Below are 18168 nucleotides of genomic sequence, written 5' to 3' on the forward strand. Positions count from 1 at the left end.
TGGCTGCCTTTGTACACGCTCTCCTTTGTACCCCCAGAAATATGTCCCTATGGGGACAGGCTGAGAGGGCTGAGGGGGGTTCAGCCTGGAGAAGAGAAGGCTCCGGGGAGACCTTAGAGCCCCTTCCAGTCCCTAAAGGGGCTCCAGGAAAGCTGGGGAGGGACTCTGGATCAGGGAGGGGAGCCATGGGACGAGGGGGAACGGTTTTAAACTGAAAGAGGGGAGATTTATAGAATCATAGAATATGTAGGGTTGGAAGGGACCTCTAAAGGCCATCTAGCCCAACCCCCCTGCAGTGAACAGGGACATCTTGAACTAGATCAGGTTGCTCAGAGCCTCATCCAGCCTGGCCTTGAATGTCTCCAGGGATGGGGCCTCCACCTCCTCTCTGGGATTAGATCTCAGGAAGAAATTGTTTGCTGTGAGGGCAGTGAGCCCCTGGCCCAGGTTGCCCAGAGAAGCTGTGGCTGCCCCATCCCTGGAAGTTTTTAAGGCCAGGTTGGACGGGGCTTGGAGCAACCTGGGCTGGTGGGAGATGTCCCTGCCCAGGGCAGGGGGGTTGGAACTAGATAATCTTCAAGGTCCCTTCCAACCCGAACCATTCTTGTGATTCTACCATTTATTAAATATCTGTACACTCAGGGCCACATTCAACTCAAGACCTGGCAATAGGGGCACAAAAAGTGGCCTTTTTTTGCACTTGTAATTTACCTGACACTGGACTTTGGCCTCATCCTAACTCAGGTGTTGATCCTGCTGCGCAGGCAATAACCCATTTGCACCCTGAACCAGTGGGACCAAACCAGGCTACGGTCAGTATTAAAGCTAAAATTTTACCTGCATGCCGATAATGGCATAGATGAAGAAGAGCATTGCAATGAGGAGACACACATAAGGCAAGGCCTGTGGAAAAGGAGAAGGCGATATTAATGACAGCATATGTATACATCAGCCGGTAGCATTTAATTCCTGGGCAGCACTGTGTTTGGTGGCATTTGTCCTTCAGATGAAGGAACTGGGAAGAGAATACCAACAATTCTGGCAGCCTTTAGGAGACAAACCCCTGGAGCCAGGTATTCATCGATCACAAACCAGTCTGGGCTTTCCAAGGGCTCTCTACGCATCCTCGCAAGCAGATAAGCAGGGGAAACACAATAAGAAGCTCCGCAGCAAGCACTGGAGCTACTGGCAGGCACTGGCGCTTTCTATGCATAATTGTACGAATGTTAATTTTTAATGACCTTGCTGTAAATTTAGTGTGAGGGGAAAAAAAAAATTATACATCCAAGAAACAAGTTCCTTCTCTGAAACAGGCACAGACTGCAATCCCAGGAGGACAAAGAGATTCTGAGTTTTAGCAAAAAAAATCAGTGAAGGCTACAATGTAATTATGTCACCCAAGCTGAGAGTAATAGCTACTCAGGCTAAGCAAATGGGTAATTAATGCCTCTTAATTAGTAATAGCTGAAAAAAATGAGAAATCTGGCCCTAGAGCTAGACTGTGTGATGCTCGGGGCAGGAGAGCCCAGCAGCAAACGCGGGCCAAAGGGCTGATGTGGTTTCTGCTGAACACCTTTGCACAAGGGACAAGGAGCTCAGGGATGGGGGAAAGGTGGTCAAGCAGCTCCCACAGAGCCCCGGAACCGTCCCGGCTCCGCTTCAGGGGATGCACCCTGCACACACGCTCTTGAAAAGGTCGGGATTATACTGAAAAGGGTCTTGACTGAGCCCCTCTCCCAAGATCCCGGCAAGACTACACAGTCCAGGGACACTCTCCTGAGAGGGAACACCTGCAGTCCCCACGTCAGCCTCTGGTAGAGGCTCTCCTGGCTGCAGGGCTCCTCATGAATTACACCACCTCTGTCCACCCTCAAGGAAAACACGGCCTAGGAAATCTAAGGCACTGCAACCTTCCCAGGTCACCGTCCCTCTCCATTAGCTGCTTGATGGTTGGGTGAAAGCATAACACAGAAGGTGACCATGAGACCAGCTGCCTGTCTGGTGTCTCCCAAAGGGACGTACCATGTAATTAAACCCTCACTCCCAGCCCTGGCCATGGAGTACCAGCACGGACGCCTGCAGTTCTTCTCCAGGTCACTTGTAGAAAGAAGCAATCGCTATGATCCCATCTCCACCTTCCAAAAAGGTTTTGCCTCTATAGTCTAAAAGGTCTAATAGAAACTTCCCTCTCGACCAGCTCTGGTGCAGAGCAATAGCCATGCTCATGCTCTGCTGAAACCAGTTCTCCAACTCGGTTCTCTCGCAGCCAGCACGGGGCTGGCCAGGTTTCCCAGCCTGGCGTGGGCAGAGCCACCTGGCGTCTCTCCAACCGCAGGAGAGAAACACCTTTCTTCTCTTAAAAAGTCTTTTCCATTTCTGGAGAGAGCACGCTCCTCCCCACAGTTTTATCACCTAAAATAACCTCTCTGCATCGTTTTGACTCAGACAGGATGATATATTTGAAAGCGCAGCTTAAGCAAAAGAAACCGGTTGCTCTCCATCCCACCGCACTCTGCGTCATTAAATACCAGTTGCCATCATAACACCTTCCAGAAAGTACCCTGCAAAACACCCGGCCATTGCACCGACCCACAGACAAGCTCCCCTGAGCTTGTGTCAGCACCCAGCACGTAAGCTATCACCTGCAGACCTTGGAGCTCGGCCCAGAAGGTGGAGAGACCCTGTGCAGAGCCAGAGGTATGGTCCCCAGGCTTGCCGAGCCACCCGCCACGTCCACAGGCATTGCTCGGAGGTGTCACCATGCCAGTGAACACAAAAAGAAGTTTGCTGGCTGTGAGCCATGAACAGATCCATCTTCAGCCGCTCCCTGAGCTCAATTGTGCTTTGCTTTCCCACATCACCTCTCTACTTATATTTCTCTGAAAGTCCTGTCTGGAGCCAGGGAGGTCTAGCGTGTGAGGTTCAACAAGGCCAAGTGCCGGGTCCTGCACTTGGGTCACACCAACCCCATGCAGCGTTCCAAGCCTGGGGGCGAGTGGCTGGAGAGCTGCCTGGCAGAAAAGGACCTGGGGGTGTTGGTCGACTGTGGGCTGAATATGAGCCAGCAGTATGCGCAGGTGGCCAAGAAGGCCAACAGCATCCTGGCCTGTGCCAGGAACAGTGAGGTGAGTAGGACTAGGGAAGTGACCGTCCTCCTGTACTGGGCACGGGTGAGGCCCCACCTCGAGTGCTGTGTCCAGTTTTGGGCCCCTCACTCCAAGAAAGACATTCAGGGGCTGGAGCACGTCCAGAGAAGGGCAACGGAGCTGGTGGGGGGTCTGGAGCACAAGCCTTGTGAGGAGCGGCTGAGGGAGCTGGGGGTGTTCAGCCTGGAGAAGAGGAGGCTGAGGGGAGACCTTCTCGCTCTCTACAACCCCCTGGAGACAGGGGGGGGTCGGTCTCTTCTCCCAAGGAACAGGCAATAGGACAAGAGGAAACGGCCTCAAGCTTCACCAGGGGAGGTTTACGATAGATATTAGGAAAAATTTCTTCACTGAAAGGGTTAGCAAGCATTGGAACAGGCTGCCCAGGGCAGTGGTGGAGTCACCCTCCCTGGAAGATTTAAAAGCGGGACAGACATGGTGCTGAGGGACGTGGTTCAGTGGTGGTTTTGGCAGTGTTGGGTTGATGGTTGGACTCGATGATCTCAAAGGTCCCTTCCAACCTAGGCAATTCTATGATTCTATGATTCTAAGTGCTTTCTCGGAGAGTGTGATGGGGCTGGGGGTCTGCACCCTGCAGCTGCACAGTCAATAAGTGCTAGTGTGCTAGAGCTCAGTCAGGCTACGAAAGCCTGATTTCAGATTAAAAGATCTCTCTGCGCTGCTCAAGGTCAGCCTGCCCCATAGCCAGAGTCAAAACACAAGCAGCTGTGGAAACGGGCTGCAAACCAGCTGAGAGCTGTTAAAATATAACCAGCTTTGGGGCATGTGGGCTTTTCTTTACATCTGGAAAACAACTATGTCAACCCTAAGTGGCGGCTGAGAACTAAGCTGCTGTAAGGCAGCTGTTTGAGGGTCACCCAGTTTGAAAGTGCCATATCCAGCCGGTTGCCCCCGCGCCACAATGTACCAGCTGCCACGACTGCCACGACGTGCTGAGGCTTGCCGGGAGGGAAGGGCAGGGGAAAGGAAACCAGGGCAAGCAACTATCTCGACTTTAGAACAAAAAAAAAATCATTTTTGTAATCTTCCACATCATAAAAACACAGCCCTGTGTTATACAGCTTCACAGTTGATGTTACCAAAACGCAATGTTTTGGGGTTTGCTTCTATCAGATTCTACCAAGATTGAAACCTGGTGAAAGCAATTTAACCTTGCACTCGCTGCAAGCAAATAACAGGCATTAAGGCACTGATTAGTCAGACGACCATTTCCTTATGCTAATACCCGAGTCTCAAGATTTTGCCACAGGGATTTTGCTGTAGTTTTCAAGGGCAACTTGAGCTTTGCGCGCCGGCTGCAAGTCTGCGTCAGTGGCCGTCCCGCTTTCAGACTCATCTTCCAAAATGCTCAGCACCTACAGCCTTCCGCGCAGATCGGTTAGTGTTTCCGCAGAATTAATATTCCTGTGATTGCTTTGCAGAGGCGCAGAGAGGCCGTTCCCTTGGCAAGGGGAAGCTCTTCGATACTCAACAGCCGATGCTACGGACGTGCCAAAGGTTCCCATCTCCCCGCGTCTCTTCCCTGCCTCCCACCTGCCCAACACTCACCTTAAAAGACTGCACAAACGTCCAGAGCAAGATGCGGATAGTGTAACCCTGGCGAAGGAGCTTGATAAGTCTCGCTGCCCTGAAGAGCCGCAGGAAGCTGAGGTTGATGAAGTTGTCCTGCGGAAAGTAAAGGTTTTGTGTCCTTCAGAAATTAACGCGATTAGAAACCACAGCCCGCAAAAAAGAAATTAAAATTACCAGCTTCACGATCTAAGCAGCAAATCGGCCACCAGAAAACCTTCCAAAAGAAACATTCGTCAGTGCAGATCACTCCACATGCAGCAAGTATGAGAAAATCCCTCTCCACAAGAGCCCTCCCCTCTGCTACTGGGTCAATGATAGAAAAGGAAAAGGCCCTTTCACGCTGTCCATGGAGGTCTTGTTTTCTTTGAGTAAGGCAGATTTTTCTCCCCCTAAGGACTCGGGGAGAGGTTACAGTGCCATATTATCATTCTGTAAAGAATGAGGTTGTTTTGAAGTCTTGGTCAGCTCGCTTTCTACAATGAATTGAACTTAAGCCAAGACAGTTGCAAGGGACTGCGTATACAGCCTCTACCGTAACAAAGAAAGGCATTGTCCAGTGAAGATTAAAACATCCTTGAAAGAATGAGGACGTTTTCTAACCTGGAGGTTTTAAACGTTTATATAACGTGTGACTGGACAGGCTCGTCAAGGAGAAATGGCACCAGCAAGACTGCTTGGAAGACGGATCAATGGCAGCAGATCAATCGGGGAGGTTGAGCGTTCAACAGCAGGAGGGTGCCTTAGGAACCTGCTGATTTTTTTAATTATTATTAAATGCGCCTTCGCAGGTGGATCAAAGAACTGCTGGAGACAGATTCTGATTTCTGTTTGGTTTGTATGATTCTCCCCACCCCGCACCCCATTTTTTTTTTTTTCTTTTCTTCAGGGAAAAGAAGTTTCTTGCCCCAATGAGCTAATCTAGAGAGGGTTCTTTCCAAAACAAAACATGCAAAAGCCAGATCCCTCTTGCCCTCCTGTTTTAAGGAGATGAAATATATCCCCCCTTTCCGCACTGATTCCAATTCACTTATTTGTGAATCTCTGTTCACAGCCGCTTATTTGACTGAGTTCGCTAAAGAGAGAAAGCATCCCACTTCAGACTACCAAAGAGCGGAGTGGAAAATGTAATCGTAAGGAGCTCTTTTTGGTAAAGATGAGCAAAAATAGTCTTTCCCTTGTATTACTGTTTTACCAGAAGACGCCCAGTCACATCAAACTGACCCACGTTTCTTGCTCATTTGGCTACAGAGCTCATGCTGAATTTGAGGGGCTTGTTGGATCTATTCTTTTTTTTTTTTTTTTTTTTTTTTTTAAATGCCAGCTCAGTTTTGGGGCCATCAGCATCGCATTCCACCAATCCCATCAAAGAGTTCAAGAAATCAGTCTCAGGCATGCACTCGGTTTCTCTCATGTTAAAAAGGCAAGCAGCTCAGAGTTAGGCACAGACCGTATATCAGACTCAGTCCTCAAATAAAGAGAAAAGAGAAAAGCACAGGTATGTTCAATGAAAGAGCAGACAACACTGAGCTCATTCAAATCAGCAACAGAAAGCAGCTCCGGCAGGCAAAACACAAGCACGGATTCCCCTGGGTTGTTCAAGGTCAGCAAAACAAGCACTCAAAATTCAACGCTTGTCTCTCAGCATCAGCTTCTGGTTTATTTTTCTCACCGGTTTGGTTCCCTTCACAAAATCCAGGCTGAACTCACCTTAGCCAGGAAGGGCCGGACAGGACCCGGGGAGGGGGGCAGAGCCGGACCGTGGCCGGATAACCGGGTGCCGTCAGCGCTCTGCTCCTTAGTGACTCATTCCCAGGTGGAAGGTTTAAAAATTTAGGTTTCACCTAAGAGGTTGAACCTTAATAAAGGTTTAACCCAGAGCCCGTTTTAATCACGGAAAGTTTCCCCACCAGCGGGAACTGGATGAGACCTTATGCGTAACGTTCGTGGCGCTGGGGCATCAGGCCGGCAAGTCTGCCAAATTATTACCTTCAGAGCAATGCTGAGGCCAGATCCCTCCCGTGCACAAGCCCGACGCTCCTCCAAGGAGCACGTGCACAGGCAGCGTCTGCGGGATCCACCCCCCTGCGCACGAACCTGCCTCACCTCCCTCTTCCCACCTTGCTGCAGCTTAGCCACGAGAACGTTGCTATAATTTCATGATCAGAGCTGACACGATGCTTTAACATCTTTTTCGGTCTAGGCTGGCTGCAAGGTCACGCTTGGCACAGGCTACCCCTGGGCGACGTGAGGTTTTGTACCGGACAGTCTGTACAGGACAGTCTGTACACTTGTGATACGAAACAAGGGGCTCAAAACCGTGCAGTTACGTCTATAACCCCCCCACTCCCTGGGATTTGGGGATACAAACAGTCCAAAGCCTTCTTTTTTTTTTTTTTTTTTCTTTTTCTTTCTCCAGCCCCAAGCCCTCCCTGGTTGACTCGGCCACTGCCATTTCCTACAGCGCAGCGAAAGCCTCGGCTCCACCGGGAATCGCTCGCAACCCAGGAAAATCCACCGCCACCGACACTCGCAGACCGTTCGAAGGACCGTTCTCTGCGCTGTTCGTAGGGAGGCAAAATTACACACGCTCGTGATGGATGGAAGGGCTCCGCATGTGTAACCCTCGGCACACCGCGTAGAAAACCCGTCCTTCGACACCTCAACTGTCCAGGCAGGTATTAGAATCGCATGCAGTTAAAGGGGAAACTCCACATTGCGATATTTCTTGTGTATAACAGCGTTTTGCATCAATTTTCCTCCCACTTAGCTGCCTCTGCAACACGTGACACACACACGATCATCTTCTGCGTTATCAAGGTCTGTCTTTCTGGGTTTTTGGTTGCTTTTCTGTTGCACAGACGCTGAAGCCTGACCGGTGCTCCCAAGAGGCACCATAGCTTTATGGTTTTATAATCCACCTGAGGACTAGCAAATTATGTTGGAAAACCCTTTCCCCCTGGCCTATCGCTATTTTCCTAAGAAAGGGGGCTCTGGTAGTGAAGGCCCCCAGGCACCCGGCAGGTCCCGGGGCAAAGCCACCGTGTCCCGGGGCAGGAGCTCAGCTGGGCGATGCATCCCCAGAGCAAACTGCAACGCGGGTGGGAAACAGGGAGAACAGACGTCACGGGTAAAGAACTGGTCTTGATTGCTGTCCTGCCATGAGCAGGCTGTTCTTTCACCCTTTCTTAGGGTGTTTTCCATACTGAAAAGCAGAAAAACCATGAAGAATAGGTTGTATGGCCATTGCTGCCCAGATCTTTCCCTCCAGCATCTTCAGCATCAAAGCGGTTTCCTCCCCGACGCAGGAGCTGTGCTCACTCTCCACAGGGATGCAGAATGACCTCCACCAGCTCGGTAGATTTAGTGATTTGGGTTTTTAAACCTGCAATGGGAATATGAGGTTTTTCGTGTCATGGCTGGACGTGCTCTGCAGGATTCAGGGAAGGGGGCTACGTTACGCTGCCACAAAGTGATAAACTCGGCAGAAGTTGGGCTGCTCATCCCCGCTTCTTCCTGCGGCCCAGTTGCGGAACATAACACCCCCCCTCAACTTGAAACTTCAGATTTCTGTCCTTAAAATGAAGGGCTCACCCAAAGCTGAAAAGAGCTGAGGGAAGAAGGGTCAGACCAAGCCAAGGATGGGATCACTCTGGAAGCTTTGGCTGTTCTTCACCTGGCATCAACAAGAATTAACCTGTTCTGCTAAGGAATGTAGAGGAAATGGTTGTGTTCCCATTGAAATGTCCGTGGCACTGCCCGTACTGAAGAAGAGCTACTGAGTCTTGCGCAGGGTCTTGGCTTCCTTTGAAGCTTGGGCGAAACCCTTGCTGATTTTAAGAGGCTGCAGATTTTTGCCACACTTGCCTGTGTCTTGGAGACTCCGCCATCACAGGCATATCATGTCGTGTCCTTTCATCCCGAGCCAGGAACACTGGAAAAGGATTTTATAAGCGGTGTGATGCTCAGGTCTCTCCTTGTTCCACACAACCTTTCGACTCTGGTGCTTCTGCTGGAGTCACTGTAGGTTCCCACCATCTGCAGCAGGAGGAGGAAGACAGCTCCGGAGGGCAACTTGGTGCTCCCAAGATCTAACTTGGATGTCAAGTGATGGAAGGAGCCTGGACCTGCACATCTGACTGTAGAGACTGCGATCCGAACAAACTGCAGGGTAAGAATTCAAATCTTTAACCTGCAATGTGGACAGCAAAAGGCGAAAATTTGGCCCAACAGAGCTAAGCTGGTTTTTCCAGTATATTTTCACATGCACAGCTGATGCCAGAACACTTCTCTCCCCTGCCTGGGCCAGGGGGGAACTGCCCAAAGGTGCCCTCGTGGCTCCCACACATCTGCGATGCTTCCAGCCACCGCAGCACATGCAGAGGATTCCCCTCTCAGATGGCACTATGCAAACTTTCAACTTCTACATTGTGATTTTCTTCTTCATTGTTTCCCAGCAGGAAATTCCCTCCTGTGATCCTGCACTGGAGCTTATTTGCAGTCTGTCGTGTCGATTCACTCTGATTTGTTTCTTAACAGCAACTGTGCAACAGAAAGTCCAGATGTTAACACAGACCTAAGAGCTGTTGTCAGGTGGCCAAGCAAGTATTTTTGATAAGCTTATGGTCGCGTTCGCGTTATTAACCATAGCCAAGATAATTAAGAATGGAAGAATATATCTCTATTTTTTAGATTGTATTTTTCCAGTTGTATTTTTCCTTACTCATCCTCTTCTGCTTAATTTATGATTTTCAAAGACAGAGGCTCGTATTTCTAAAGGCATCTTGGGAATCAGGCACTAAATTCCCAGTGGGATCGGGTTCCCTGTACTTTTCAGCCCTGTTCGTAACACGGTTTATGCATTTTACTTGAGAACTTTGCTTTTGCATCCTGTGTCCACTGTGGTGGCAAAATGCCTTCATATCCAGTACCACAAAGGGTTTTCAAAGTTGAAGAAAAATCACTCTTTCCTATGACTTCTCTTTGGATTTGAGGGAAGCAAGTCAGTAATAACTTCAATAATTTTTTTTGCCTTACAATACAGCATAAACCACGGGCTTAAAATACCTGTAAGGCAATCCTCTTAAACGTACTGCTTCCCTTTGCAGAAAGCTCGCCGCACCTCGTCGTAAAAGACGACAAAACCGGATTTTTGAGAACCGAATTTGGTACCTCCGCTTACAAAAGGAAGGGTTTTCCCAGCCAGCCAAATCTCCTCTACTCCGGGTCATCCAGAAGCATCCTTCCCTCCTATTCTCATCCAATTTTCCACCAAAATAAAGCAAGTGTCAGTCTCCCCTTTATCATTGGCAGGTGTAACAAACAGCGGAGAACGGGCTATTGGTAACTGCATTTGCCTCACGTCACCAATTAGCCAAGGGGAAGAAGATGCAGAACAGAAGCCAGTTTTGGGGCACGCTGCAGTGAGGCTTTTTCACCAGTGCAATCGGAAATCTCATCAAAACGAATTAAACCAAAGAAAAACGAGAGAAAATAAAAGCAGAGAATTTAAATAATTGTTTAAATTCAATGAAACCAACCGTGTCCTATATGTGATGTTTTCATGGATGGATATTTGCAAGATTATTTACAAATTATTTTTTTTTTTTTTGAGCAGCAGGTGCACAACATACAGACGGAGACATGGTTTTCGCATTGTATGTTGATTGGATGGCGTGATTCAGCAGGTAGATAAGGAAAATAAAGAACAAAACAGGAAACAAAAGAGAAAATGAGTAATCAGGACAAGCAAAAAAGGAAACTCTGAAAATTTCACTGGAAAAAAACTGTTGGGCTTTTGGGGGTGTTATTTCATGGTAATTATATAAAGAAAAAATGCTTCAAACCAAAACAGATTCTGAGATCCTAAAGGTAACACAGACAGTGCAGTAGTTATTTGCATTTCGTTTTGCAATGCAAATCGGGAGACAATTCACAAACACTTCTCGGTATGGTTTTTTATATTTCCAGGCAGAGAAATAGATGTCAGTTTGCCAAACACCCATTTGGCCTCCTGAGGCCAGCCGTGCCCGCAAGGACACCTTCTCCTTAACGCCGCCTTTCGGACTCTTTTGCTCCCATTACTGGGAGGGTGAAAAAACTGACATACGTGTTTTTGCCTAAGGAAATAAAAAAAATATGTGTGTGTATATATATATTTTCCACTGCATTCACAAAGTAAATTACATATGACGTGACTACAAAATTAAAATAAACCAATTAATCAACACATTTCTTTTCCTTTTATCTTTACTTTTCAGGGCGTTAAAAGTACCGATGCAGCACGGCTGGTGGAAGCCTGGTCTCTCGAGATGAGACCACCCAGGAGAGCAGGTTTATTTACCTTGGAGAACACTTATAGCTGGAAGACAGGAGAAAAGCGGTGCTCCTGCAACTGTTTGCGAGCCTGCTCTCAAAGTCATGCCCAGAAAGCATCCCCTCTCTGCAAGGAGCCGGAGAGCTTCGCGAGCGGCGGTTACGGGGACAGATGGAGGCTGACAGCCGAGCTGAAGTTGTGGCTGTCCCCTGGGCTTCTCAGCCCCAGAAACTCTCCCGACCAAACGGGTTGAACACCCGGGGAAGGACTAACGGGGGCTGCCACCCAACCGGCCCCACGGCTGCCCATCAGCCGAGGAGAGCCTGGAGCCGAGGAAGGCAGCTGGAGAAGAGAGCGTCCTCCGCTGGGGACACAGTGATGAGCAAAGACCTGCTCTCCTCCCGGGTGATTCTCAGCTCCGTTAGAGGGTGCCGAGGGCTGCTGCGCCCCTGGTCGGTGGTGAAGTGGGGTTAAGCACTACCCGTGGAGTTTTGTGTGGAGCAGATGTTCATCCCGGTTCTTAGCTACTACTCTCCCCTGCCTGGAAAAGTAAAGGGTGGAAAATGGTTGGGCAGAGGCAGCGGGATTAAAGACTCCAGGCCGTAGGGCTGATCTGTGCTCTGCGAGCGAGGCACCCACCGGTCCCCGGCTTGGTCCCTGCTCTCTGCAAACAGCACGCTCGCTGGCGCTGCAGCGGGGCTTTCAGCCCTTTTCTACATTTTTCTTCTTTAATTGGCTCTAAATTCCAGAAGTATTTAAAGTGACTTAAGGTGTGACTCCAGTTGAACAAGATAGCAGGTTCCATATTACAAAGACAGTCCAAAGTGTAACTCTTCCGGGTTGTACACGCACCATGCCACTTTCCAGGCAGCGAAACAGCCCTGGTGTTTCCCAGGCAGCCTTGGCACGCTTTGGGTTTCCCCTCGGGCACTGTCAGAATAACACAGGTTGCAAGCTATCATGGAACCAACAAACCAGGACCGGAGCAGAGCGCTGGATCCTTCTGCTGGTTTTCCACCCTACAGGCCACAGCCTGTCTGCAGGACTGTCAGGAGAGGAAGGTTCGGGGGGGCAGTGGAGGTCCTGGTACAAGGCCACCTCCACCACGTGCCACTGGATGAAGCAAATGAACTGCTCCGTGAAAGACATCCTGAAAGCTGCCGTTATTTGCTGCCATTAACAATTCTGCTATAAATGTAATCTTTGGGGCACCGTTGCAAACTCCCACTTGTGTAATTAACAGCCACTCGTGCATCAATGTCACCTTTTAAGCAAACTAAGCTCCTAAGGCCTCTTCCGCAAGCTGGGCATGGTGCCTTTGAACTCTCAAGCCCATTATTCCCATCTGAGGCCAAGAGATGGATGCGTGTGGCCTAGGGACGTGTACACCGGTGGCTGCGGGGAACCTTCATGGGGATGAGTGTGATGGTGGCCACGGGCTGGAGAGAGATCGGAGAGGAGTCGTATGAAAGGAGTTTTGGAAAACAAGTCTAGCAAGAAGGTTGGGGGAAACCTCTGGGCGCTCTCTGCACGCGGAAAGGAGACATGGTGGCTATGCAGAAATGCTGCAGAAGGGGAAGAGAGCAGAGCTCAAATAGGTCTATGGACTGAGAGAGAGGACCGAGAGGTCAGGGGCTGGAGTGGCACTGGGGGACATATGGCTTTTTGTATTGAAGACATGTTTGTGAGCAGCTTTGTGTTGGACATGCTGCCAGGGGAAGCTGTTGAACTATGTTAGAAAGTCCTCTCTAAGGTTTGACTTAAGGGATTCTTGTTACTCCTAAAACAAAAGCCTCTCCATTACCACCTGGGAGGATAAGGGAAAGCTGTACAGGCACTTGGGAGCTTAACCCTAGTGGAGTTTACTGACTGCTCTTAGAGCTAATTCAGTCGACTCTTCAAAGGCATCCCCAAATCGATGCTGGAAACCAGAGAAATTGCTGCAGAGTGGAAGGGTGATGTCGTCCCTCCCAGCACCCCGATGCCTGCGACCCACACGGGGGTATTTGGGAGCACATTTACTCTCCAGCCCAAAGACCAGGAAAGGGCTGGGGAACCTCTGCCCACACACTAACCTTCCTACCCCTGATAGTGCCGAGGGCCAGCTGTTGCTTCCAAAAACCTGGGGACATGCATATACAGCCCCAGACGTGCTGTGGCTTTGCCTTACATTCAGTGATGTATCGCAGCCCAACCTGACCGGTCCCTACCCACTCCCCCAGGTGCCAGACACCCTCGCAGAGGCTGGGCCACCCCTGGGGGAGGCAATGGTCTTCTAACCAAGCAGGGACCCCTACCTGCCGAGCAGGGAATGGGCAACGCTGACGGCTGCTCTCAGCCTGAAAAATAGCTGTACAGAGGGGGATTTTCATAAGAGGCCTGTGGGCTTGGTGTTGAAGGAGACACCTTCTTGAAGGAGAAGATACCAATCTTGGAGGGACGACAGGCTCCCTTACCATGTGGGAGTTGGCTGTGCTGCTTCCTCCCAGTAAAAGTGGCCAAAGGAAGGGTGGAAGAGAAGTTTGGGGCCGACTTGCAAAGGTTTTCATGAATTTTCCAACCAAGGGAAAGGTTTGGGCGCCCCAATCCTGACAAGAAAGCCTGTCCCACGGGAGAGGGAGCAGAGGAAAGCACCCAGTACCTGCCCATGGTGCAATACATCTCCTGAGCACTCAGAGAAGTGAATCAGACCATGTGTTTGATCTGAGTGACTTTACCCTGGCTGTAAACCATGCGCTGAAAACAAAAGGTAATCCAAAGTTTATAAAACAGAATTCACCAACTGTTAAATGAACACCATTTGTGTGGGGAGTAAAACTTTGGGGGTTTGTGTGCTTTTTTTGTACCAAGGAGGTAAGGTAATAATGTATTTTGTTAGAAACAGTAACATGGTCTTCACCACCAGCTGAATGTCCTGTAAAGAAGTCTGGGGAGCATAGTTCTTAGCACACACAAACCAGATCTATAAGCAAATCCCAGGGACTGAGAAAAAAAAAAATTATGGTCAAGTTCAAATTCATCACGTACAGATACAGCATCATCAGCTAAAACATGCATTGGGAGAGGAGAGGAGCAATTTGCAAATTGGATAATATCAGGCTGTCAAGGTTTGAGTCAGTCATTTGCTGCCCTTATGGAAAAATCCTCTAGAATTTAGTGGCAAGCTTGTACGCTTCTTGTAATCTACGGGACTCATTAGCAGGGAGAGAGCAGTCATTGTTAAACTGATTGTTTGTTTGTTTTAATAATTGCCCGGCAAAGCTTTTGTGCACGCACCAGAAAAGCACCACGTTCCCCCAATCCAGACTGCGCCGGATGAGGAGTTTCTGGCTGTTGCTCTGTTCCCATCACCTCTCCCCTTCCCACTCCTCTTGTCGCCTTCACTCTGCCCGTGACCAGGGCTGGGCAGGAACCCCAAGGGACAGACGTGTGCGTGTGCCCCGCGAAGCACCTCACGCTATAAACCACCAGTCTTCACCAGAATCCTTTTGATTTTTTCCCCTCTATTAAATTCAACAGGATTTTTCCATTAATAGGCAAAACCGGCTGGGGGTTAAGAGCTGTTTGCTGAACGAGAAAGAGAGATCGTTTTCTGGCAGAGGCGCTAGCGCCGTCATTCCCGTCACAGCTTTTTTTCTTTTTGTGTGAAAGTCTTTGGGGCAGACAGCTGCGCTCCTCTCCGTGGAAAGAGCAGAGCTACTGGGAACGGGCTGCCACGTCACCCCGGGACACCATCACACCCCCAGGTCCCAGGGGCAGCTCTAGGGAATAAGGCTGGTAGGGAGAAGGTGCAATGTCTTGACAGGGTACAGCTTTGTTGGTAAATGAAGCAAATTGAGCAATCTGTACTTACCGCAATCTCTGTTACTAAAATATCAGTAATACTTCCCAACACTGTTACAAAATCAAAGACATTCCAGGCATCTCGGAAATAATTCTGCCAAATGAAAACACAAGGAGGGGGTAGAGGGATCCAAGGGTTATTATTTCTTTTTTTTTTTGCCTTTTTTTTTTTTTTTGCAACACAGGCTTTTTTTTTTTGTTGTTTTGTTTGTTTTTAAATGCGCGTCATGAAATACAAACATTTCACGTAGGGACGAAACAGTTGGAAGTAAAGGAGGAAGGCACGTACCAGCACACCAAAGGCAATGATCTTCAGCACACATTCCATTGAAAACATGGACGTAAACACAATATTCAGGCATTTCAACATTTCTTCATACGCTTCTGGAGCATCATAGAACTAAACCAGGATGGAAGAAAGGCTGTTACTGGAAGATCACTCACAGAATAAAACCTTCCCAGTTGACTTCCCTGACTACAAGACTCTTGCTCATTTTAGTGCCAGGTTTTGTGCTCCCTTTAAGCAAGACTTGGGGTTACAATACAGTTATTCATGCCGCCCCAGAAGCACGCCATTGTCTACATGCTATCTCAATGGGGTAGCTGGCGATACACCCAGGACGGGGAGGCTGTTGCTGGTGTACATCTCCCGGCAAGCAGAGCATGGACCAAGAGGGAGGAAGGGCATTCTCAAAACCAGAGCACAAGGGCAGAACTGTGTTTCGTTCCAGCAGACCCTAAGAATATGGTGACCCCTTGACTGTGAAGATACTCTAAGCTAGGCAAGGGATAAGAGGGGAGATCATCCACAGTGTCCAGCCATCTGCAGCTCTTCCTCTTGGGCACCGCGGATCATGTCCCAGAAGCTTGGCGCTGCTGCAAATTTCATAGAATCACAGAATGTGTTGGGTTGGAAGGGACCTTTAAAGGCCATCTAGTCCAACCCCCCTGCAGTCAACAGGGACATCTTCAACTAGATCAGGTTGTTCGGAGCCTCATCCAGCCTGGCCTTGAATGTCTCCAGGGATGGGGCCTCCACCACCTCTCTGGGCAACCTGGGCCAGTGTCTCACCACCCTCAGTGTAAAGAACTTCTTCCTCATGGCTAATCTAACCCTGCCCTGCTCTAGTTTAAACCATTGCCCCTCGTCCTATCGCTACATTACTTATTTGAGTAATTTCCCTGGGATGGCTGGATATCGAGCATCCCCAAAAAGTGACCCTGCTCTGCAGGAGGAAGCCCAGGCTGAGCCAGCAGCTCCAGACCTGCAGAGCCCAGTTCCCATCCCACTGGCCACACGCTGAAGGGGCTACCAGCCAAATCAACACTGTGCGGAGGAATCACATTCACAGTATCTCATCACACCTAAACCACCTCCCTTTGGGGACCGAAGGAATCCCACAAGGCCTCTAAACCCAACAGCAGGCAGATGAGGAGTTGGCGATTGCTCCTGCTGATCACCCCCCCAGCTCTCCGGTTGAGAGCACAAAGCCTCTCCAGCAAACACCGCATTCACCAGCCCAAAATTGCCCCAAAAGATTCAGTAACAGCCCACTAACCTTCATCATTAGGACAATGGTATTGAGTGCAATCATGACCATGATAAAATACTCAAAGGGAGGGGACACCACAAATTTCCACATCTTGTACTGAAAAGATTGCTTGTTCTGAGGCATGTAGCGGGTCAGTGGCTTGGCACTTATGGCGAAGTCTATGCAGGCCCTCTACAAAACAAAAAACGGGATGAAAAGAATACAAAAAAAAAAAAAAGGCTGGCAGTCTTTATCACTCATAATATTGTTGGGAGAGCAAGCGGCACATTTAGTGGAGGACGGTATTTCTACATGTTTCTCACACACGATGCGAGTACCGACTACGCCTGTAAAATGCAGCACAGGACCCCCAAATTACAATCGCTTTTGGACACTCGCTGAAATATTAAACCTCACGACGCTCCTCTGCCCCCCTGCAATCCTAAGAGACAGCCTTCCGTCCCAGCCCCGCTCCTGCTAGGTCCCGATCCCTTCCCGCGTAGGGGAAGGGAGTTATAAAGCCCCAGGCTCCCTTCAGGAAACACTCTGCCAATTCCTCCTGATACGTGATTGTAGAAACCGGAGGATTGGTAAAGATGTTACCCGTGTTTTAACAAAAAAGTATTGTGAAACCCAGGTACGTTCTCACACACAGCAAAACCTGCCCAGCTAATAACATTTCATACAACGTGAGCTGAACCCCACCAATAAATTATCCAACAAATATTACTGGGTGAACTCTCAAAGACCCTCTCAGTTGGCTATTTCTGTTCACATTACTACGAGTTTAAAACCGCATCCAAAATTTATTTCTACCCACAAGGATTTTTGATTCTGGAGCATTTTCTCACCTTGGACTTAGATAAGAATTTAAAGTCTTAAACTAGTGCAAAAATGTTTTCTGCTCAGTTGAAAAACAGTGTGGGTAAAGCATCTCTAAATATTCTGCTTTATTTTGGACTTTTTGTTCATATCGACAAACAATGCGCTAATTAATAATTGATTAAGAAGTCATCTCTTTTCATCAAAAATCAGGTTCCAGTTTCAAAATAAACGAAAAGAGATGGTTCTTTTCACAACAGGTCACTGAGGCTGTGGGACGCCAGATGAAGGGTGTTGTGGATGCTAAAAATCTGCATGGGCTCAGGAGGAAACTGGATACATTCATGGAAGAAAGATACAGAGATGCCGCTAACTAAAGAAAAGACACCTTCAGCTCAGGAGGTTCCTGAACTGAAAATGATGGTATTTGGCAAGGCATTAAAGAAAAGCTTCATATGTGCTTGCCCTGGTCTTACACTCTTCCCGAGGCGTCTACTTTCGGCTGCCGTCAGGAGGACGTCACCTCAGCCAGGCACAAAAGTGTCCTGGTGAGAGGAGCGTTCCTCTGGGGAGCTGGAGCAAGTGTAGCTCAGTTTGATTTCTGATGACGGGCCTCTAAAAGGCCAAAGATTTCTGGCTCCGTCCACACCTGCATGCTTGAGCTAACACGCAAGTCTATATTCACTTGGAAGCGGAGGTGAGGTCCACGGGGACGTGTGACAGTGCTTACTAATGTGCAGCGTTCAAGGGCTCTCCCTGGCTGTGTTTGTATGCAGAAGCTGAAACAACCCGTAATTTGTTTGGTCTCTACACCACACACCCTCAGGTAGCGACTGCCCTAAAGTCCCCCACAGCACAGGAGGAACAAGGAGGGGGCTTCCACCGGTACCGAGGTGCTCTGAGCCCCCAGCTGCTAACTCCA

The 18168-nt window shown here is 49.1% G+C and overlaps 1 protein-coding gene across 1 annotated transcript in view; it reads right to left on the reverse strand.

Annotated features, from left to right (window-relative positions):
• Positions 1 to 18168, reverse strand: part of CACNA1B (calcium voltage-gated channel subunit alpha1 B) — a 309084-nt gene that overhangs the window by 39856 nt on the left and 251060 nt on the right. Inside the window, exons 30-35 of the mRNA XM_054220395.1 lie at positions 16452 to 16616; positions 15182 to 15292; positions 14903 to 14986; positions 10274 to 10279; positions 4713 to 4829; positions 838 to 903 (exon numbers count right to left, since the gene is read on the reverse strand). Of these exons, the coding sequence (XP_054076370.1) occupies positions 838 to 903; positions 4713 to 4829; positions 10274 to 10279; positions 14903 to 14986; positions 15182 to 15292; positions 16452 to 16616 (549 nt within the window). The remainder of the gene's footprint in view (positions 1 to 837; positions 904 to 4712; positions 4830 to 10273; positions 10280 to 14902; positions 14987 to 15181; positions 15293 to 16451; positions 16617 to 18168) is intronic.

This window comes from Rissa tridactyla, chromosome 14, assembly GCF_028500815.1.
Source record: "Rissa tridactyla isolate bRisTri1 chromosome 14, bRisTri1.patW.cur.20221130, whole genome shotgun sequence".
Taxonomy (NCBI): Eukaryota; Metazoa; Chordata; class Aves; order Charadriiformes; family Laridae; genus Rissa; species Rissa tridactyla.